Source organism: Diadema antillarum, unplaced genomic scaffold (assembly GCF_040938485.1).
Source record: "Diadema antillarum isolate AM-2024a unplaced genomic scaffold, OU_Dant_1.0 seq00000595_RagTag, whole genome shotgun sequence".
In the NCBI taxonomy this organism is placed as follows: domain Eukaryota; kingdom Metazoa; phylum Echinodermata; class Echinoidea; order Diadematoida; family Diadematidae; genus Diadema; species Diadema antillarum.
The window spans coordinates 79,935-104,271 of NW_027271526.1; the positions used below are offsets into that span (position 1 = coordinate 79,935).

The 24,337-nt window shown below is 41.3% G+C and overlaps 1 protein-coding gene across 1 annotated transcript; it reads left to right on the forward strand.

The window, feature by feature from the left end:
- The first annotated feature begins 9,145 nt into the window (after positions 1 to 9,145).
- On the forward strand, positions 9,146 to 15,587 carry LOC139735731 (lysophospholipase-like protein 1). The gene is made up of 5 exons (XM_071646480.1): positions 9,146 to 9,227; positions 11,090 to 11,189; positions 11,841 to 12,010; positions 13,869 to 13,984; positions 15,339 to 15,587. Exons 1-5 carry the CDS (start codon positions 9,146 to 9,148, stop codon positions 15,561 to 15,563), a joined length of 693 nt encoding a protein of 230 aa, XP_071502581.1. The 3' UTR covers positions 15,564 to 15,587.
- The last annotated feature ends 8,750 nt before the right edge of the window (positions 15,588 to 24,337 follow it).

The following is a 24,337-nucleotide window of genomic DNA, read 5'->3' on the forward strand; positions in this document are numbered from 1 at the left end:
GTTGGGACTCAGTGCAGGCTCATAGCTGAAATCTCGATAATCCAAGCCTATTGAATGGTAAATGATAATATAATGGAATATAGCTTATTAGCATGTTAATGTACAGTGAAGTCTGCATTATACACATGACATTCCGTTACTGGCGCAGCATTTCTGGTCAGCATAACTGGTCAGTTCTGTCATTTGCATTGATTGAGCACTTAGCCACCTATCCTGTTACACTCTGGTCAATAGGGACTGGGAAATTAAAATGTTACAAAGTGGTACATCGTAAGTACAATGTGGTACCCATACTGTATCTACATTGCAACACCAACTAATGTTCTGCATCTATATTGATTATTGGCTTTCGTATAGAGTATGTTCATCTTAAGACACAAAAAGGTATCGGTTTCAGCATAATTTGCCTACAGAAGAATAACAAATTTGTGGAATGCTAAAGTTTCAAACATTCTCATTAAACAGTGGCAATAGGAACAATTATATACTGTATATTTTGCATCAAAAATTTATCCCTGAGTGAATGGCTGAAGGACTATGATTGTGACTACACAAGCATACAAGAGAATACTTAACTATTTCAAAATGTTGGCACATTTGACACTCCATTTTAGAAAAATGATGCCACTTTTTCATGACAACATTTTCCATATTGTGGTACATTATCTGAGTCTCAGATTCTAGGAAGTGATGTCACAGCTGTACATGCGATGAACAATCAACTCCCCCAAAACATGGCAGTCATACCAAGGAGGTATGAAGAGCTCAAATGCCTGCCACAGGCATCTCTTGTCATGTTATAGCTTCTGCATTCTTAAATTTCTAATCACTGGCTTTGTGGCCAGTGGCTAAATATCAATAGAGCACAAGGTCTTGATTATTTAAAAAAGATAATACTAATTGGTTCTAGTATCACTGTTTTGCAAAACATCATTAAATTCCCAAAGTCTTTTAAGTGCAGAATAATCTAATACCATTCCCACTCAGTTCATTTGACTTTAGCCTACTACAAGTAGAGTCTGAAGAAGAGCCATCACTGTTTTCATCCTGGAAGTGAACATGGGACCCTGTAGTGTAAACATGAAATAGATCTAAGACTATCTAGAACATTGTTTTGCTCCAAATAGTAGGCCCAGGGGCCCTAGGACTTTTAAAGCTGTAAATTGTGTGATCTGATGCACACTAAAATTTGAATAGAATATGTGACCCGCTACAACAAAAGGATCCTAAAGTCACTGACGGGTGAGCCGAGAAAATCGAGTTTAAGTCAAATCACCAAAATCTGTAAAAACGTTCGGATTTCTATTTTTAACATAATTTTATAGTCTAATGTATCTTCTATCATCTGCCGAAATTTCGAAGCTAAATGATCAAAGGAAAGGCCTGAAAATAGCATTTTTCTGGGCCATGCTTGGCTCACCCGTCAGCGACTTTAGGATCCTTTTGTTGTAGCGGGTCACATATATTGACTCATTCTGAATAAAAAAAGGGTGTCCTAAAATGTGACTTTGTTTAGTGACGCATGAGAAGAACCTTGCCAGGCGTGTTATGTGTGTGAAAAAAACTACAATTGTATGAGGCATGACTGTCACACCAGACATGCGAGAGCTGATAGGCCAACTTAGTACCCTATCTAGGTGGTTTGAATAGTGTTATGATAGCGTTACTAGATTTCTAGTAGATAAATCTAAATCCTACATTACCCTCATCCATCACAAGATATGAAAATCTGAATTTTGCGTGTCACCAACCAACAAACGCAACAGTAAAACTTGAACTCTTTCGACCTATAAAACTTTTTACTTGGGATACTGACTTACTAGCATATACAAAATTCTATCATTTCTATGCCATATAGACACTAGTAACATTTTATAGTTGCAGAATAGAACTTGACACCTGCGAAGTCAAACTACAAATGCTGTAGGTTCAGACCTATCATAGTATCAAGCTTAGAATCCTAGATCTATGTGAGATTTATTCTGTGTAAAGAGGGATCTAAAGATAGTTTTTAATTGAATTATTAATAAGATAAAGATGAATTAATCAAGGGCATGTGTTTATGTACAGTGCAGGTTAAAATAACTACATTTTCTACAATGCAGCTTAACACCCCATTCCCATCTAGCGGAGTTGAATATCCTGCACCATTTGCTGAAACTGAGCTAAAGTTGTACAGTTGAAGGTACAAAATCTTTAGGGCAGAGCATTCCTGCCCATATACTGCATGGTTGTGTTTGGGAAGAATGTCATATATAGTAGTAGGCATTTACAATTCAGTTGTAGCCACAGTTCATGCCTATGGAATAAAAGAGCTTGTGACAATGGCCAAGGATTGATGTTGATGAAGAAAGGCATCAGGGGGTAGGGCCTAGACACTATATTCTATGTTTTGTCAAAATGAATGAGAAGATGATGTGGTACACAATTACTACTTTTGAGCCCTGTGCTCTTGAAGTGTATGCCAATGTAACTGGTGAATGTATTTTCCCTAACAACAGTCACTTTAGTCTAAATTTTGCATTTTGACCGAAGATAGATCTGTATTTATCTGGTCGTCAGGGATATGTTCCATGAAGACTGTGCCTGGCACTGGCTTCGACGATCCCCTGGTGGCTGGAGGAGAGCCAATAAAAAATAAAGTAAAAAAAAAAAAATGATGAAGTAGAATAGAAGACACAGACCCTATTCAAGATTGTTGTTAAAAGACTCCTCCGGACAGATTGATTTTTCTGTCTAATTTGCATTTAACTATACACAGCTCTGTCGCTGTATAAGTAGCAGCTGGGCTGTACCGGCACTGCCCACAACACAAAGACAGCGCAGCGAGCGCTTTACGATCGCTTTTGAGTTTTGATACTTGACATCATTTTTTTTTGTCACCTCAAACTCTTTAAATGTAATCTTCATTAATGACACTACATATCTATGTTATCGATAATGAAGGTAACCCCGGTGCGGGGCGCTAGTACGTATTGGGGTCGCTGCTGCGGTTAGTGCGAACGGTACATCTGATAATCGGCAGTTCACGTAATCAGCGGGGTGTTTCATCAATTTAGTTGAAATTGTCAGGGACTGACAATTTCAGCAAAATCCTTGGTTTTGATTGGCTGAGATGCTCTGGTCACTGACTGTTACCAAGGTGATTGTCAGACTAGAGACTGACAACTTGTGAGCGTGGTGCTGACAGCTTTCATGAAACGGCACCCTGAATACACTTTCAAAGGTCACGCTGTCGACCGTGCTGCTACCAAAGAGCGCACGCACGCAATAGATCCCTGCACTTCCAGCCACACATGATTTGCTGAGTGGTCAATGCGCCATTTTCAATTCTGTAACGATGAACCCCGGCGGTCGGGGATTGCGCTAGAAAGTGCCTTTTTTTTTGTTCAATGGACTTATCGCGAGGGCTCTCTATGGACATACAGTGTATGTACCTTCTGTAATATGAGCATGCACTTTACGTGAGTAACGTACAAATTTATGTCTTTACACTGTAAGTAATACAAATTCATATAAGTTGTGAGGTTGTGTTGTGGTTTCCCACTTTGATGGCGAGACTCCGTCTGTCTGACGCTGTGTCGGGATAAATTCATTGTGATGTTTGTTGGTTGGTTGAGTATGGATCGTCTAGACTAAAATTGTCATTTTCTCCCGTGGGAAGGTTAGAAGAATTTCTGAATTCGTTTATACTGGTGATTCACTTGAGGTTGTAGATGACTTTGTGTACCTTGGAGTTAAATTCAATTACAATGGTAGTTTTAAAAAGGCAATTTCTAAGCAAGTCACACAAGCTATACAAGCACTATATAGCATGTTGGTCAAGGCTAAAAAGTTACAGCTCACTGTGGACACACAGTGCCACCTATTTAATCATCTTGTTTTACCTGTTTTACTCTATGGTTGTGAAGTTTGGGGTTATGAGTGCATATACCAAATTGAAATTTTCCATAGGAAATTCTTAAGAAAAATTTTGCTTGTGAACAAATGTACTCCTGATTGTGTGGTGTATGGTGAAACTGGACGTGGAGTAATTTTGAACCATATTAAATTTTGAATGATTGGATTCTGGTTGAGATTAGTGAAGGGAAAAGAAACCACACACTCATGTACAATTTTCAAATTTCTTCTGCATTTACAAGGAGACATACACTCCCCGTCAAAATCACAATGGTTATTGTTTATCGCAAATATTTTTTATCATGCAGGGCTAGGGAATGTGTGGTTAGCACAAGGGGGTGGATTTAGTGCTACATGGATTTCACACACCTGTTGCATAAGGCAACATAGTATTCAGAATATGTTTATATGTTTGCCCGTGCAGCGCAGTGTGCCCGGCTTAAAACCGGCAATTGTGCTGTGCGAGGCGATGATCGGTGCGCCGATGACCGGTGCGCCGGTGCGTGGCACGCACGCCGCGCGCGCCCCCCCACACACACACCTGGGGCGTGCGGCGCGTACCGGCCCCCGCACGGGCCCGGCGCGGGTGGCCTGTCCCCCGTTGAGGGCGGCTGTCTGCGCGGGCTATTTCAACCCGTGCCTCCCTATAGAAAGGGAGACCAAGACGTGCAACAAGAGAGACAAGGAACAAGGAACCCGAAACAGCGAGCGACCAAGGAAACTAGCGACATAGCGACACCGCGTACCAGCCAGGGAAAGCAGCACGACCTGGCATCCGCGGCATCCTGCCTACCTGTCTCTTCTTCGGTCCTGCGCTATAACGCAGGACTACCGAGCGAGGATGGACCCGACCTTGGAGTTATTTCCCAGCAGCCCCATGTCCCTGGGTATGGAAGGGGAGGAACAGGGGCTCGGGGGGGAATCGAGCGAGGGGGAAGGAGGAAATAGGCCTACTGTTAAAGTTAAAGTTGAGCCCAGGACACAGATGGGGGCTACTGTTAAGGCCCAGTAGGAACCGGGCAGGGGGCACGGTCTCCATAAGCCGGCCTTCAGGCAGCCCCCAGTAGTTGGAACCCCCCCAAGCAGTGCCCGTGCTCAGGGTGCTGTAGGGGGGAGAGGCACGGGCATGATTGGCCTGCTTGCAGGCAGCATGCGCTCCCCGTCCAGGGGGAACGACCCCGGCCCGTCTGCCCAAGGGCAGGGGGGTCAACATAGTCCGCACGTTCGTGGGACTGCAGTTGGGCGGGGGAGAGGCATGGCTGCTTGGCTTGCTACCAGCATGCCAGGGCCCTCTCAGGGGGCTGAACTTAGCACAGCGGACCCAGTCCAACAGGAGGCCAGGAGGGGTGTCAAGCGCACCCCCTCGCCCTCGGGGGCGCAGAGGAAGAAGAAACGAAGATCTGTCTGTCCGGTGAGTGATTGTGGGCATGCCTCCCCTAAACTGAGGTAGCATGTCTACCACCACTTTCCGGATTTCTTCCGCCCCCAGGACGAGCACACCGGCCCCGAATGGGGAACGACCTTAAGAAGGAGGGTCATGGGACTGCGCAGGATTGCGCAGTTCCTGCTGGGTACCGCCTGCCTGGAGCGGTTGGTGGAATACACTAACCAGCACTGGCAGGCGGATGTCAGCCCCCTGAGTGAGAATGATCGGGCAGAGGCGGGCCTGCTGCTAGAGGAGGAGGGTTGGGAACGGGTAATTCCCACCCTGCAGCCGCTGAACACCGCGGCTGTCCTCCCGCACTGGCGCCCTCTGGCATTCCTGTGGGACAGGTTGTCCCCACAACAGAGGGCGTCTGTTGCAGAGGTGACGGGGGAGCCAGGCCCACAAGCACCGGCTCCCGCGCCTCACGTCGAGGAGGCAGAGACAGCTGTGCCCGGTACAACAACACCGGCACCTGCCACGACCACGCCTCGGGAGCCCCCGAGAACAAAGCGGGTGGTTGGGTTCGATTCCCACTACCATCCATATCAGCTGCAGTCAGTGGCCAATCAGGCGGGGATGCCACCGCACAACCCCGACATGACCACTGGCCGCAGACCTGACCACCCAGTTCCCATCACGGGGGCGGTCATGAATTTCTGCGATCCGGACCGGTTCCCTGACCACGAGTTCGAAAATGAACTCGTGAGGTTGACGAGGCGTGGCCCCCATTTCAAAGTGGCAGTGGGGATCTATCCCAAAAAGGCGGCCATGTACACGCAGGCCCAGTGGGATGGATTCCTCAGGTTGCTCTGCAACCCCAGAGTGTCCGCCATAAGCGAAGTCGGTTTTGACTTCTCGGTGCCAAAAGATCTCTGGCGTCCACAAGAGGAGCTCCTTAACCGGATTCTCGCACTGGGGACCTCGGGGCGGATCCTCGTGAAGCACCTTCGAGGTGCTGCAGCAGACCCGTGTGGCAGCATGGTAAACCAGCTGGCCATCCGGCTCCTCAAGAGGGAGTGTAGCGCTTACCAGCGAATCCACCTGCACTCTTTCAGTGGGGATGCCAGCATGGTTCGAGCCTGGGTAGCTGCCTTCCCTCATTGCTACTTCGGGGTCTCGGGGCTAATCCGGTCCTTTAACAGAGACCAGCTGCAAGCAGTGATGGAAATCCCCCTAAACCGGCTGCTGCTCGAAACGGAGTACCTCAAGCTTCACGCGGAGTGCCGATATAACACTCCTGTGTACCTTGGGGATGTGGGGCAGCACGCAGCCCGGGTTCGGGGGATGACTCTGCCCGACGTCATACAGGTCACTTACGCAAACGCGGTGCGTTTATATGCCTAGGGGCCCGTTGTCCAGCAAGATACATCATAGTGTTTATATGTGCAGGGGGTAGATAAATAGTTTCGTTTGTTTAAATAATTTTGTTTGTTTTCCCGTAAGTCCGGGTAGTATACATTTTGTTTTGTTTATGTCGAGATTGGCAACTGGGTAGACATGTCTGTTAGGATAATTTGATTATAGTTGCCAATCTATAGGGCCGGAAGGAGTGTTGCATAAGGGAACATACATGTAAGCATATGTTTATATGTTCGCCCGTGCGGCATAATATGCCTGGCTCGAAACCGGCAATTATGCTGCACGGGCAGTGACCCGTGACACACACACACACACACACATACCCCCAAGGGATAGGGTTACGGGCAACTCAATGGGCTTACGGCTACGGGTATCTCCACCCTCTAGCCCAGCATGGGCAACTCGTCTGCCTACCACAGTATAAAAAGGGGACATGGCAATAAGAGAAGAGAGACAAGGAACAAGAAAAGGAACAAGGAACCCGAAACAGCGAGCGACCAAGGAAACTAGCGACATAGCGACACCGCGTACCAGCCAGGAAAAGCAGCACGACCTGGCATCCGCAGCATCCTGCCTACCTGTCTCTTCTTAGGTCCTGCGCTATAACGCAGGACTACCGAGCGAGGTAAGTTACCTTACCTCACTTTATATAAGTGAGTTAATTATATTTATTTATTGACCATGTTGTGCGAGGCATCGCGACCGAGTAATTATGAATCATCACAGCAGCGTTTTGGTTGCAGCGCGCTGCACAACACACCACAAAAGTTAGACTTTTTGATATGTTTATTCAAAAGTGGAGAGCAGCAACATGGTCAAATAGAATCTGTACAAATTATAGAATGTTTAAGGATAGCTTGATGTTAGAGAAGTATTTACAGGTCTTGTGTAAGTAAGATATTACATTAAGTAAATTCAGATGTAGATCTAATGGATTACCCGTTAATAAGGACAGGTTTGATGCAAGCCTGACAGATGAATTGCATTGTACCATCTGGGCCCCGTTGCAAGAAAGTTGCAATCAATTGCAAATAATTGCTAATTTTGAAACAACCATTCTGAATGGCTCAGGGTCTACCCTATTAAGAAGACAAGCATGCAACAATGATTTTGATTGGCCAGTGACAATCAGTTGCAAGTTGCGTTTAAACGCAAAGTTTCTAGCAACGGGGCCTAGTTCATTCGACGATATAGGGGATGAATTTCATTATATTTTTGTTTGTCCCTTTTTCAACAAAGAGAGATTATTGTATTTACCATGTAGCTTGATGGCCAGTAGACCAAGTGCATTACATATATGGCCAAATTATTCAATTCAACTAATGCTTGCCATTTGAAAAAACTAGCCAAATTTGTCAGAATTATAAATATGTTTCACTTCAGTTCTCTTCAATACCAAAGAAGACAGTACTTAGTTTTGTAGAAAGTAAAGTAGATGTGAATGTTTGTACACGTATAGTAAAGTGTCGTAGTAGTAGAGTAGTTAAACGTCCTGTACGCCTTGTTTTGTAAACATATCTATTTATATCTGTTATTTTCATATGTACATGTACATTATCACTTATTTTTTTGTATTCATATAGATCTAGACTCTATATGTAAATATGTTTGTACTCTCATACAAACATACCCCGAGAGGGGGTCGATAGAGTCTACAAAATCTTACAAATCTTACAAATCCGTAGTTTACATGCATACATATTTCTATTACAATCGTACATTTGTACTTGCAGTGTCGACGACAAAATCAAATGCAGTAGTTAACCATCGGCCACCTGCTAAACCCCCATTCCCAATCCATGCATGCGAGTAGGCTATTCAATGTTAGTAGTAGACGCGACGCTACTGTCGAGCTGTCCTAGGGCAGCAGAGCACACGTAGCGTAGCAGAGCAGAGCAGAGCAGAGGCAGCACACACATCCAACCTCGGGGAGCTGCGGCGGGGTCGTCGGTTGTGTGCGGCGAAGCTGCAATCTCGCCTAGGGAGACTACTGCGCTCAACGATAAACGGTGAACTTTGAAGAGCCACCTTCCCTCCCTTCGATCACTATAAATCTGGTATATGCTCATGTGCAGAGGCCTTGACATACTCTAATGATAGTAAAACAGAGAGGCTGACTAATCCATACCACATACATACCTTCTTGTGTGGCTAAAACTCTTGGAATATCAAATTATCAGCGAGGCCCAAGATGCATTCCGTTGTAAATCGTAATTTGTTGTCACGGCAATTGGTATGGGCATGCGCAGAATGCGCCATGCGATCGGGATCATCACAGATCTCGGCTCGCACTGTACTGTACTGCACTGCATACAATACACTACAGAGTATGCGCTGCATGTACGCTTGACCAACAGCTGTAATCGGAATCACATGTTTTTTCTCTTCATATGTCTACACGATGTTGCTGCCTGTATCGTGAGAGTGTGAACTGAACGGAATGAAAAACAGGGACCGAAAATGTCTCTAACAAGGCTCAAGTTTGACATTATACCAGCATCGTGTTCACATGCTTCAAGTGTGATCTTTCTTCACGGATCTGGTAAGGATTTGTATAAAAATGATGACAGTCTGAGTGGGAACGCGTCTTTTTAGCTTTGGCGTAAATCTACGAGATCGAGTCTGATGCGTAGCTGCACTCATTCAGTCACTTCAATTCAAGGAGGTTTTATAATGGCCTAGACTTCTAGATGGAGTTCCAACTGCCTGGCTGTTATCAGTTGTCAGATTTCTATCGATGTACAAAAGAATTCCACAGGTGCACTTGCATCTTGTGCCTTTTCATAGATGATGATCGGTGTTGGACGCCGCCGTGTTGCTGAGCAATCTGAAGATTCATTTTGAACGTTTTTATGTTGGCCATATTTTGCTTATCTATTACCTCCGCCAAGGGAGGAGTTATGTTTTCGTTTACCGTTGGTTTGTTAGTTAGTTTGTCCGTGTGCAAAATAACTCAAAAAGTAGGAAACGGATTTGGATAAAACTTGCAGGAAAGGTGGAGGATGACACAAGTAACAACACGAACAAACGATTAACTTTTGGTAGTGATCCGAGAATTTTGGGGGAATTTATGAAGGATTTTTAATATTTTGCCAGGTAGGCCTAGGGTCAATGAACTTTGGAGTTCTGGCCGGGCGTATTGGAGGTTTGCATGCGCGCACTAATGTGCCTGTGCTCTAGTTTCTGCTCGGGTGAGGCGCGCCATGCAGCTGAGGGTTTATGACGTAACAAAAGCCTCTATATTGGGAAATCGGGTGACTTGCTATAATTACATATGGGTGGAAATCACTGACATCTTTATGGAAGAAAAAAATCAGTGGTGGAAATGAGCTGCATGCTTGGCAGAGGTCTGCGCTCTCAGAGTGCATTTCTAGTTTGTTAAATGAAATGAGATTTCACTGAATGATAGAACATCACTGTAAAAGTGGATATTTTGACACGACTAATTTTTCGTGCTTGGCTGCATAAGAGTTTATGGGCTATCCAGCCATCTTCACAGATGGAAAATGAACAACAACAACAACAACAACAGTTTCGAGTGTTTTTAATAAAGCAGAATCAAGACATCACGCACAGGAACATATCGCAAGCAAAAATATTCCCATGCTCATATTTTCGCGCTAGTTTCTGGTTGTGTGAAAATTTCCACTTTTACAGTAGTAAAACAATACGTCGATAGTCCCAGAAATTTGTGCAAATGTTTGTGAAAATTTTTAACACTGTACCATAGCATCCTGGAAAGCATGGTTTTATCACTTTTCTGCTTAAATTTAATTTCCACAAATGAAACTAGGTCTTCTGAATCTAAGAAAAGTATTAAAGATGGAATACACATATTTGTAATCTTCATAGTATAGTTCATGGTATATAATAAGATTTTGCAGTAAAGTGAATATCACTATTTTTTCTCAGCCTGTAACTGTACACGGTTATTCTAGAAACAGTTTACTGTAAAACATGATATATTGGCGGCATGAAGTTTTTGCGAATTGGAACCAACAGCCTTTTTTGCGGCACAAACTTTCTGCTATTAACTGCCACTGCACTGGCATTCAATGTATATATATAGCTAGTGTAGACAAGAACTTTCACGCGCATTTTAATTTTGCGAGATCTTGGCGTGCAAAATTTGCGAAATTAAAATGCACTCGGACATTCCTCATTTTACAGTATTACTGTTATAACTATTGTTCACATTTTGTATAGAACAATTATTGCTTATATTTGAACAATGGTTTTGTCCCGAATTCACATTTTAGAACAATTTTGAAGCGCTATGCAAAGCTGGCTCTTTGTTTCATCTGCAAATGGTGTGATATCTGTCGGGATCAATCAAGATGTTAATCTTGTTTTCTTTGTTTATGTCCTCTTCTACTTTCATTGCTTGCATTTCTCCTTTCACAGGTGATACTGCCGATGGCTTACAAGATTGGCTCTCCAGTGTACTTGGAAAGAGGTTTTCATTCTCAAAAGCCAGAACAATATTTCCAACAGCACCACTAAGGTAAGGGGTACTTACCTTGTATCTCTGCATGGACCAAGTGAGCACAGATTCGATCCTGGTGATCAAATTAGTGATTCTTATGTTGAGTTGGCTTTTATTGCAACTGGTGTACAAGTTGCCCTTCATCATCTTATTTTGATAAGAAGAAAAATTTTTTTGTTAACTAACATATCTGCATGACACTAATTAGAAATAAAGACATCTTAAAGGGAGAACCAAAAGTTAGCACATGTGCTAGCAGAGAATAGTTCATAGTGAAAAGAATCAGAACATAGTGTGGAACTTTCAGAGACAGACAGATGCGACTGCGGGGAAATACAGACAGCAGATCACCTGGTAGAGGACTGCACCATCCATCGCCTGGCGGGAGGATGGACTGCCCTTCGTAGCCTCACCCCTGCTGCCAGGTCCTGGCTGAAGGACGCAGTCTTCACTGCATAAGACTCAAGATGACAGATCAGACAGACAGACCACAAGCAAGAAGAAGCAACTTTGTTTCATATCAAACTGTAACTTTTATCATCAACCTTTAGATTTTGATGAAATGGTAGCGTATCTTATTGTAGTAATCAAGCTAAGATAGTAAGATTGGGAAGTTTTTCTATCTCTCTCTCTTTTTTAGAACTTTCAAATTTCAATCTCTTTGTCTAGACCCTACACGCCAATGATGGGGGCTCCAAGTAATGTCTGGTTCGACCGGAGGAAGATCGCTCCAAATGTCCCAGAGGATCTTGAGACCATCAATCCCATGTGTGAGGAGATCGGCAAACTCATCCAGCAGGAGGTAGACCAGGGGGTTCCCAAGAAAAAGATAATCCTAGGTATAGTAATAGTTGAAGTATGTTAGACAAATGTATACCTGTAACCTCTCAAATTGACCATCTCCCATACACTTTTTTAGGGCTGCTAGTTCTCTCGCCATCAGTGAAGACTTGAGTTACCAAAATCTAACCATCTCACTCTGATAAAAAAAAATTCTCTTCCCAAGACCCCAAAATACCCCCCCCCCAAAAAAAAAGAAAAAAAATTATAAAAGACAACAGTCTCCTAAATTTCAGATATTCGAAACATTCTACCTGCCTGAGCCAAAAGTTTTAAGACTATTCTGCAGGTGCAGGCATATGTTGAAATCATGACTGAAGTATTCAGGAGCATGCTACATTTAACCCGTTGAGGATGGTTTGATTTTGCTAAAACACGCATTTCCCATAGACACCTACCCGAGTATACGGGGGGGGGGGGGGGGGGGGGGACTACTCGTCCTCAACGGGTTAGAATGTAAAATTGTCAAAGCTTCTGCCATAGAAGGGGTGGGGGGGGGGGGGGGGAGGGAGCTTCAACCCTCCCTGAAACTTTAATTCAAGGTTGGCAGCCTTGAATTGTATTTCTTTCTTACTTCTCTGTTGATGTAGTATTGGCACCAAATTACTTTCATTACCAGTTCACATAGTGGGGTAGCTTGGCTTTATTCAGGCCGCTGAAATATGGCAGTTGAGTTCCAAGCATGAAACTCTGCATGATACACAATTTAGGGGTCTGATGGGATCATGGGTTAAATGTTTACTCTGGAGAGTGATAACTTGCGGCTATAGCAGAGTGAGAGAGGGTGTGTTACTAAAGGTCATCCTGTAACCTTCAGTCAGGGACTTGGAATACCTTACACTTCTTAGCATTATCTTACTTTAGTATATATTAATGGGATGCATTTTGTTATTTATAACCATTATTTGGATGAAGATGATATCACCTGATGAAATCTTTTTTTCAGCATTTTATCCCGATTTTTTTAACCTGATTAAGTATGGTTACATCTTCTGTCATTTAACATTTTCTGAATCTGTCTCTATTCATGAATTTAGTGTAAGCCAAATCATCATTGTTTTGTTTGATTTAAATTCATTCTGTTATGGATTGAAAGTGTGTTAAGGTTGTCATTTCAGCAATTATGGAAATTTAAAAATCATGTCTTAATTGTTATGCCTATGAGTTACCAGGACAATGGTATCCAATTGTTTGAAATTATTCCTCACAAGGTACTAACTAGGCCTAACAAAAATTGGTGTACATGTATAATGGATGTGCTGGAGGCTTATCTACTGTAAAACACGGTATATTCTTGGCATGAAAATTTCGCGAAAAGGAGCCGATGGCCTTTCTCGCAGCATGAAATTTGCGTGACTTGCCACTGGCATCCAATGCATATTGTGTAGGTAAGAACCTTCGCGTGCATTTTAATTTCGCGAATGTTGCTGCTCGCGAAATTCACGAAATTAAAATGCCACGAACATTCCTCGTTTTATAGTACTTGCTAGTACAAAGCTAGCCAGTTTTCTTTGCTGTGTGCTATTTCCCTGACCCACTGTGTATAATATGGTATTCAAGTGTTAAAGTGGATAGGCGTTCAGAAGAGTAAGTGTTATGTAGTAGGCTGTTTAGGCACTGTGACAAAGACTTCAGTAGAGAAATGATATAATACTTCACAAGTGCTTTGATACTTGCTGAGGTTGAAGGAGGGAGATAAACTGCAGACTCAAATGTTAGACTTAGCCGACTCCTTTATACATACACACTCGTATACCATTTTATGCGACGTAGTGCAACATGGTCCCCTGCAGTATGCTGACAAAGAAACCTGTCTAATGTCCTGCATGTTGATGTTATCTATTTTTATTTCCATAGGAGGATTTTCCATGGGTGGCTGTCTTGCTCTTCATGTCGCCTACAGGTTTCAGAGGGAACTCGCTGGGGTCTTTGCCCTGTCTTCATTCTTAAATGACAACTCCATAGTTTACAAGGTATTGTGCCTGAACTGATATCTTAATTTATTCTTCTTCTTTTTTTTTGTACACTGGTGTTCACAAGGTTTTATAGTAAGTGACAATTAAAATCACAGAGTAGCAGGAGACCTGAAACAGTAGTATTAAAGCTCAATAGATGTGATACTTCGTAAAACACAAGGCTTATTTCATCATTTGTCCAGAGAAATAGGACATACTTACTTCAGTTCATGGAAAGATGTTGCATGCATCTCAAACAACCAAGGAAGGCAACTATACAGTATGTCCCCCAAAAAAATTACAATCAGATTTTCGAATTGATAACACCCAATATGATTGACCTGTCTAAATGCTACTTCAGGGTTTTGAAATATGACATTTTAGCTCTAATTTGCAGAAAACCCCATTCAATTTGGTTAAGCGGTCACAGAGAAATGTAGATTTTTGTAAAGCATGTCACGAGTCTGATTCTTCTCATTTTAGTACTGTGATGCTCTTGTGTGTGAATGCAATAGACAGAACTTGGAGGGAAGAGATTCCTGACATCCTCTACAAAATTCCTCATTTCTCTTTGACCACTGAAGCAACTTGAATGGGGTTTTCTGTACAGTAAGATGTGGGCAATGAGTTATAGTTTCATACCCTGAATTTGTATTTAGATCGATTCACTATTTTTAAAGATGTCATTGCGGAGGGTCCCATTGTAATTTTTTTTTGTAGACATACGGTAGATAGTGAGAGTGTACTGTCTTTTTTTTCAGACAACTGATACAAGTTAATATGAAGACTTGGAAAGCTGTATACTATCTGATGCCCACAGCAGTTTGGTTGTCAAATTTTGCAACTATTTGTGAGATTTAGAGAAAACAAGTAGGTTTTTATCCTACATGTACTACTCACTTTTAATTTTGCCATACATCTTTTGGGAATTCAACAGAGAAAATATTGTAGTTTGACATGACTGCTAGTTTAGTTGACACATGACTGCATTCAACTCACAGTTGTGCTGTAGGGATAACCTAATGCATGTACATCCTTCATCTTAAAACAAATGGGACGTGACTACAGCATTCAAAGAATATTTGGAAAGTGAATTGAATGAAATATTGTGGTGTTTTTTTCCCATTTGCCAAACCTGATGCCAATATGAACAGAAGTTTGACATGGTTTGTTCTTCTACATTGTACTACATTGTGACAGAATGTGGAAAGTTGCAGAATTTTGCAAAAAAAAGAAAGAAAAAAAGGCTACTTCCATGAGGAACATGCGCAGATGTCTTCTTCCACAAGACACCTGCCTGAAATGAATGCCCAGGAGGTTGTATGATGCATTCTTTTTAACTTCCTCAAAATGTTTTGTCTTTTGTGGACAGGACTTGGCAGGAGCTAGTGCAGAGGTGAAACCTCCTCTGTTTGCGTGCCATGGGGAGCGGGACGAACTGGTGCTGCATCAGTGGGGCGTTTCCACGACGACAAAGTTGCAGGAGGGAGGGGTGGATGTCGAGTTTCACTCGTATCCTAGACTATGCCACGAGATGAACAGAGAAGAGCTTGAGAAATTGCAGGCATGGATAGAAGACAGGCTGTCATTGTCGTGACAACGGAGAGCATCAGGATATAGACATTAGGTACATTTTGGTAAAAATATTGGATGTGAGTTCAGTTGTAAGGGACTAGAATGAAAGGTATTCCATAATGGTGCTTGAATTTCAACTCTTCATCTTCAGTGTGTGACTTTGATTTTGAGTTATGAATGACACTATAGTTACATTAACATGACTGTGGATATTTCACTGGAATGACAAAACTTTGGTTCAGAATGACACAAGAAATGAAGAGAATATTGTTTGATATCACTCAGGCCGCATTGGATCTTTACTCGTGATGACTAAAAAAGAAGTAGAAATTGTTACGTGTTGATACTTGCTGTGTTTGCATGAAGTAACTTTAATTGCAGTAATTTGCACATTAATTGCGGTACAGTCATCAAAATTATTTGAGACGAATAGAGAAGCACGGCTTCTTTTACTCATGGCTTGTTTGATTATACCCCACCTATACATAGTGTGTATGGGGGTATATAGAAATCAGTCTGAGGTCGGGTGGACAGGTGGTCGGTCCATTGAAATCTCTTGTGGATCAAATAACTCCATCATTTTTTGAGCAATTGACCTGAAATTTGGCATTTGTGACAACTATCATATGCAGATGTCCAAGACATTTGACATTGCGTTGCCGTGGTTATAGCAAATTTTCCTAGAAAATTATGCAAATGTTGTGGATCAAACTACTCTCTGTTTTAAAGCAATTCAGTTGAAATTCAGTACATGTGGTTATAGATGTAATATTAAGTTGAGAAAGACTTTAGTGAGCATTTAGGAATCTGTTGCCATGGCAACAGCAGCTTTTATACATATTGTGGTAGTTGTCTCTCTTGGCTGCCATCATACTCATCATATGTCATCTCACCTACCCCACCCCTGTCTCCCTGATGCCTGCCTGCCTTTGCTTCTTCTGCCAGGATCCATGTGGGAGCAAGGGACGATACCATGGGGTCACTGATGAGTTGGTCAGTAGTCCTACTGTATAGAGGGAGAATTTAATTACGTACATTTAGTATTTTGGGATCATAAAGAATGCAGCATTAGTTTTGTCAGGTTGTAAGGTCTGATTGGTTTCCTAGATCCTCTGAATAGTTATATGCAGGATGGAATCCTGAAAACTTATTTCATATTCCTAATGTGACATGGGTTTGTTTACATCAAAGTATATGATGTTGAAGTGGAGGGAAGTTAAGATTTGTATCTAAATGTGTAAATGTTACAATGGTTATAGTACAGGATTATTCAACAAATTACGTTTTTCACACAAATGAGAACTCAGATGAGAATTTGGCCTTTGAATTCGAAGTAGAACAAATGATAAACAATTGATATAGGACCTTGTTATCACCACTGTCACAATGCATTGTGTACTGGTTCAAGTACTAATGTTTATCCTGGAATTTTCCATACCTTGTATATTACTCGTTTAGACAGCTTGCCTGCAGAGGCTGTTAATTATTAGACCGCTCACCGTGGTGAACCTCCTCCGCCGTTCATGTGAGTGATCTCCCTGTTTATGCACTTATCGCAGACGTGGAAGTAAGCACTCTATGCGGATTGAGAATGTGTACATTGACCGAAAATGGTGATAAATGCTGATAACATACATGCAAACAAGTGAAATTCCCTATTTCTTAAAATATGACATTAAACTTCATCTATGACCTACGTCATTGAGTAAAAGAGAATAAAGTGCAAAATGATATATGTAAATTATGATAATAAATAACACTTTATAGCACTTAATACTGACATTTCTACGTGTATTGATATGGAATTATATTAAATTGGAATACAGCATGATGTACATATATAACAACAACAATGAAAATTAAGATTGAGTAATTAATAGATAATTTTTAAGCAGTGATTTAAACTTACTACACTTTGAGCATTTTGAAATTGTCCTCATTTTTATTGCCCATGCAATTGGTTATAAGCCAAAATTTTGAAAATCGCTGAGAAACACACAAAGTATGTGAATGCGCTTCAATGCACGTTCTTTATGGTCATAAATCTTGGCACAACAGCACACGATACGACTAATACAAATCTCATATGTTAGAGTCACTAGGCAACTAAGTTAAGTTAATATCATGATAGTCCATGATTAAAAAAGGTTGAACATTAAGAAAAATCAAGCAAATGCAGAGGTACCTACTTCAATTTTAATTTGAAGGAGAACTGTGATTGTGTCTTCTGGTAAGTGTAATATTAGGGAGTCAAAAACTCCACCATCCACAAATTATTGTAATGAGTATTAAAGAAAACAATTCATGAATTGATGATTTCATAATAGCATTGATAATATTTTATTTAAACTGCAAATAATCCACCTTATCCATATCACTGGTTAGAACAATTCCAATATTTTTTCTTTTAAACAGTTTAGTGTGATCTAGTGCTGCATTTGCTTCACCAAAGATTCAAAGATGGCATCATCAGGGTTTTGTTTTCCTTCGAACAGCACAGCTTCGTTGCGCATGAACTGACTCGATTCGTCAGGTCGACTCGCGTCATTAGCCCACTTCATGAAGCATGCATGCAAGTTCGTGTAATGTTCATTCATATTGACGATGTGGCCTGATTCGATGACTTGCCACAGAGGAGCAGTAACAAGCTTGTTTATTAGACCCAGCGCTTGAACATCTACCAGGTAGTGGCTTACATGTATAAAGTCGGCACCGACTGCTTTTAGGAAATTTGTTTTCCTGGTTCTCTTGGAAGAACTCCCTACATTTCAATTGAAAGAAGAAGATGGGTGTTTTGTTGTGAGTGGGAAAATTGAGTTTGTATGTAAAACAGAAATGTGGTAATCTTTATCTTTGAGGGGATGCAAAATTGCAGCAAGGGTCAAGGTAAATAAACCTGAAACCTGAAGGTGTCCTGAAGTTTCCATTATTGCTTTCCAGCAGTATTAGTGATGTGCATTGTTCCTTCTGAAGAAAGCGCCTTTATCCATTCCTCCGTCTTGTTTATAGGGAAAACATGATAGTGGCTTCATGATCAAGGATGGTAGAATTTGGCCTCGCAAGCATCAGTTGGTCAAGGTAGTCGAACACTCTTTCTGTGAACTTGTTGCGCTTGTCATCACTCGAGGATGAAACCCTCGGCTGCGGTTTTACTTGAGGGATGCACAATGCATGGGTCTTTGCTACTTGTGCGAGTGCTGGCAGCATGTTTTGGAGGATTATGGAAGTCGTCCCATCATGCTCATGTGGCTCCGTGAGCTCGTGGAATACAGGGTCTTCATCAGTATCACCTAGAGGAGTTCACATGCCCATTTATGAGCTCTTGAAGGGATTCAGTACCCTTCTGTTGTGCTTCCTGGAGTTCGGAATACATGCCAGGAAGGTCCAGGATATTGACTTGCCTCACCAAAGACACAAAGATAGGATCATCAGGGTTTTGTTTCCCTTCAAACAGGACAGCTTCGTTGAGCATAAACGGACTTGATTTGTCAGGTCGACTCGCGTCATTAGCCCACATGATGAAACATGTGTGCAAGGTCATGTAATGTTCATTCATATCGACGATGTGGCCTAGTTCATTAATTACTTACCACAGAGGAGCTGTAACAAGCTTCTTTATTAGACCCAGCACTCGAGCAGCTACCAGGTTTTGTGATTGTGTCTTCTGGTAAATGTAATGGGGAACTAAAAAATGCCACCATCCACAAATCATTATACTGAGAATAAAAGAAAACAATTCATGAATTGATGATTTTCATAGTAAAATTGACAATATTTTATTCAAACTGTAAATAAGCTACCTTATCGATATCACTGGTTAGAACAATTCCAATATAAAATAAAAACAATTTAAGTGTGATTTAGTGCTGTAATTTGCTTCAACAAACACACAAAGATAAGATCATCAGGGTTTGTTTCCCTTCGAACAGCACAGCGTCATTGCGCATGAACGGACTCGATTCGTCAGGTCGACTCGCATCATCGGCCCACATGATGAAACATGCCTGCAAGTTCGTGTAATGTTCATTTGTATCAACGATGTGGCCTGGTTCATTAATGGCTTGCCACAGAGGAGCTGTAACAAGCTTGTTTATTAGACCCAGCGCTCGAGCAGCTACCAGGTATTGTGATTGTGTCTTCTGGTAAATGTAATGGGGAAGTCAATAATGCCACCATCCACAAATCATTATAATGTGAATAAAAGAAAACAATTCATGAATTGATGATTTCATAATAGAATTGATAATATTTTATTTAAACTGCAAATAATCCACCTTATCCATATCACTGGTTAGAACAATTCCAATATTTTTTCTTTTAAACAGTTTAGTGTGATCTAGTGCTGCATTTTGCTCCACCAAAGATTCAAAGATGGCATCATCAGGGTTTTGTTTTCCTTCGAACAGCACAGCTTCATTGCGCATGAACTGACTCGATTCGGTATGTCGACTCGCGTCATTAGCCCTCTTCATGAAGCATGCATGCAAGTTTGTGTAATGTTCATTCATATCAACGATGTGGCCTGGTTCATTAACCCTATTCTAACTGGGGGGTCAAATTGACCCCCCCCCCTCGACGTTTCGCGCCACGATTTCGCAACGCGCAAAGATTTTGCCGCGTCGTTTCACGACTTTTTTCATCGAAGTCTCCCGCATATTTTGAGACCAAATTTGCGACGTCCGGGGTACACCATTTTGAAGTTACGTAATGTTTTGCATATGCATGTCAACAAAAAAACAGCTCAAATTCATGATATCGTGTGCAAATCCAATGCAAATTGTGTTTTTTGGTTAAATTGATACAAATTAGATTATTTCAATTTTTAATCATTGAAATTAATCAATTCTAGTGTAGATAAGCCTGAAAAAGTGCCTGCAACAAATTTTGGCAAAAAAAACAATAGAAAACAAAAGGTCGAAAAAACAATAAAATACATAAGAAATTAACAAAACAATAAAAAACAAAACAAATTGATATCGATTGTGCTATCTTTTTACATGAAAATTGTTTGATGTGTCTTGAGGAATTCTGACACAAAAATTTAGCAATCCTCCAGTCTTTTTGATGGAGTTATAGGTGAAAATATGATTTCATGCACAAATTTGCATAATTAATTTATTAAAAATAGAAAGGCAATATTTTTCTATTGTATTACAATGTAATCTTGTAGTTGACATCCAGCTCTATCTCCAGGCACAATTTCGCGGCGATCGCACGATCGGCGGCCGAGATCTGAAGGGGGGGTCAAATTGACCCCCCCCCCCCCCCCCCTCAGTAAAAACGTGGTCTCAAATAGCCCAGTTAGAATAGGGTTAATGGCTTGCCACAGAGGAGCTGTAACAAGCTTGTTTATTAGACCCAGCGCTTGAACATCTACCAGGTATTGTGATTGTGTCTTCTGGTAAATGTAATGGGGAAGTCAATAATGCCACCATCCACAATCATTATAATGAGAATAAAAGAAAACAATTCATGAATTGATGATTTCATAATAGAATTGATAATATTTTATTTAAACTGCAAATAATCCACCTTATCCATATCACTGGTTAGAACAATTCCAATATTTTTTCTTTTAAACAGTTTAGTGTGATCTAGTGCTGCATATTGCTCCACCAAAGATTCAAAGATGGCATCATCAGGGTTTTGTTTTCCTTTGAACAGCACAGCTTCGTTGCGCATGAACTGACTCGATTCGTCAGGTCGACTCGCGTCATTAGCCCACTTCATGAAACATGCATGCAAGTTCGTGTAATGTTCATTCATATTGACGATGTGGCCTGATTCGATGACTTGCCACAGAGGAGCAGTAACAAGCTTGTTTATTAGACCCAGCGCTTGAACATCTACCAGGCAGTGGCATACATGTATAAAGTCGACACCAACAGCTTTTAGGAAATTTGTTTTCCTGGTTCTCTTGGAAGAACTCCCTCCATTTCAATTGAAAGAAGAAGACGGGTGTTCTGTTGTGAGTGGGAAAATTGAGTTTGTATGTGAAACAGAAATGTGGTAATCTTTATCTTTGAGGGGATGCAAAATTGCGGCAAGGGTCAAGGTAAATAAACCTGAAACCTGAAGGCGTCCTGAAGTTTCCGTTATTGCTTTCCAGCAGTATTAGTGATGTGCATTGTTCCTTTTGAAGAAAGCGCCTTTATCCATTCCTCCGTCTTGTTTTATAGGGAAAACATGATAGTGGCTTCATGAGCAAGGATGGTAGAATTTGGCCTCGCAAGCATCAGTTGGTCAAGGTAGGCGAACACTCTTTCTGTGAACTTGTTGCACTTGTCATCACTCAAGGATGAATCCCTCTACTGTGGTTTTACTTGAGAGATGCACTGTGCATGGGTCTTCATCACTCTTATGAGTGCTGGCAGCATGTTTTGGAGGATTGTGGAAGTCGTCCCATCATGCTCACGTGGCTCTGAGCTTGTGGAATACAGGGTCATCATCAATATCACCTACAACGTAGAGGAATTCACATGCCCATATATGAGCTCTTGAGGGGATTCAGTGCCCTTCTGCAGTGCTTCCGGGATTTTGGTATAGATACCAGGAAGGTCCAGCATATGGACTGCCTTATCCTCCAGGCATCTCCAAAGAGGAGCTGTGGTTACCCTGGTAACAAGACTCAAGGCTCTTCAGCCAGCAATGTAGAGGGACTCCTGGGAAGTGGTCCATTCGAATGCACTCTTTACACTCAAATTTGAATTGAATAGCATGCTCCATCTAGTAAAAATAACATGAAAAGAAAAAATGATGCCTAACTCTTAAAATGTACATAATATCTGAGGTAAACGTAGAATATAATATCAACAGATGTAAGATATATAAAGTCATATATAAGTCGTAAGACATATAAAGTCATAACAACAGTTAATACCGCACTAATATTGTAGTCAAATATAACTACCAGAGAGCGTATTCCTCTATCTAATACTGCAGCTTTATATCCTAGACAAGACTCACTCATTCTAATATGCCCTGGGGGTGTTTCTCAAAGATGCAGTTAAATATTTTGGACTTTTATGGTCACATTTAAGCTTATGTTGGCCTTATCCCTATCAGTGTACAACTGAAACTAACTATTACCATGTCATACTACTCATCTGAACTTTTTGACTATTCACCTACATGAATCTCTTTCTGTTTATCTAAAAAAAAAAAAGAATGAAGACAGAACTCTGACTGTCTCAATGCTATACATGATCCACCTGTAATGGACCCACCCTGTCCAGGGGGCTGTAACAGTCCCCCGGTGAGGCACTCCCATCTTGGCATACTTCCTAGAACCCAGATGATCTTCCAATAATCTTTCGGTGACCTGGTAGAAAGTGAGGAAGACAGGTTCCAGAACTTGTTTCGTCATGTCATCTAGTTCTGCATTTGTTATCATCATGATCAAAGACTTTTTATAAAGATGGGATCTAGCATTGCCTTGCTTGAACTGACTCACTACTTGTATTGAGCCATTGCAGTCAGACCGCAACGTCCTGAAAAGCCTTCGCATTTATTGTACGCGTATGCATGGACCTCACGGACATGAATACGTAATGAGCTGGGAGACTACATTTTTAAAGTATCTGTAAATCTAAACGACATTATCAATCTTCATGATTTATACATCGATAAAAAGCTGAAGAGTTGAACTTTGATGAAATTTGACCACTTAAAAGGTTATGACATATAAAATATACTGAACAAGGAAATTATAAAACACAAAATTTGCATATTTTTCATTTTTCTTAAGGGGTACACTAGACCAACGAAATCAAGGTGGACCAAAATGGAAGTGGTATAAAATGAAAGAAGAAATATCATTGTATGAAAACATAATGACTTTATGTGGACTGATTCTATGAACGGGTCAGGTTGGCGAATAAATCATTGTGTTGTACAGTTAATTTTTGACGAGATTTCAGTTTGCCGCGAATACGCGTTTCTGATTGGTTAATTCCCTCTGAGTGGAGAGTTGAACGAACCTCGCGGAATGACAGTAAACGTGTACCGGTACCTTACATAACAGTAATACGCTGTATGTAGATGACAGTGTAGGACCCTATGGTGTGTGTGTGTGTGCGCGCGCACAATGTATGTATACGCGCTCAGGTTCAGGCAACTAAGCAGCTAAGATCTCCACGTAAACAACAAGAACAACACTCCACTCTGATCGACAGTTCAACTTTGGCTTGAACTTTGTTTGCACAACTAGATAGAGTAGCGTGCATTAATAAATAGCATACAAATCAATAATAAAAGATCTAGCACTAAGTTTGTGCACATGAGTTCTTTGGGGCTCTCTATTTCGTATTAGAATAATTATTCCTTATTAATCCACTGTATACATCGCTGAGTAATTAATCTAATGTCATGATACCCTGGGAGCGCATGATCATTCATGTATCTCAAATTGCAAAAAAATTGATTTTTACTTGACGAGACTTTCAATCTTTATTGTTTTCTAAGCGAGGGACCAATTCAGTTCTTACTGTGCTATTATAACAAGTATATCTAAAACGTTGACTATCATTCATGTGGTGATTCAACCTATGAACGGGTCGGGTTGGCAATAAATAGAAAGCCTTGTTCTAATTTGTCTCAGGGTCGTTTGGAAAATATCGATATAATGCAGAGATATGAATAATGGTATCATAAGCTCATTTTATGTATTATTTCAAATATTCACAAACCATGTCAATTAGTCACGGATAGTAGATCTTCATGTCGTCAATAAGTGAATCTCGTAGACCATGCACTTTGTCTCTGAATTATCTCGCAAAATCTCGGGTGCTGAGAAGG

Excerpts from the sequence above, each read along its gene's own strand:
- LOC139735731 (XM_071646480.1), top strand. The coding sequence starts at position 9,146 with ATGTCTCTAACAAGGCTCAAGTTTGACATTATACCAGCATCGTGTTCA. Across the intron at positions 12,011-13,868 it reads CAAGAAAAAGATAATCCTAG|GAGGATTTTCCATGGGTGGC; the intron begins GTATAGTAATAG and ends TTATTTCCATAG. Across the intron at positions 13,985-15,338 it reads ACAACTCCATAGTTTACAAG|GACTTGGCAGGAGCTAGTGC; the intron begins GTATTGTGCCTG and ends TTTTGTGGACAG.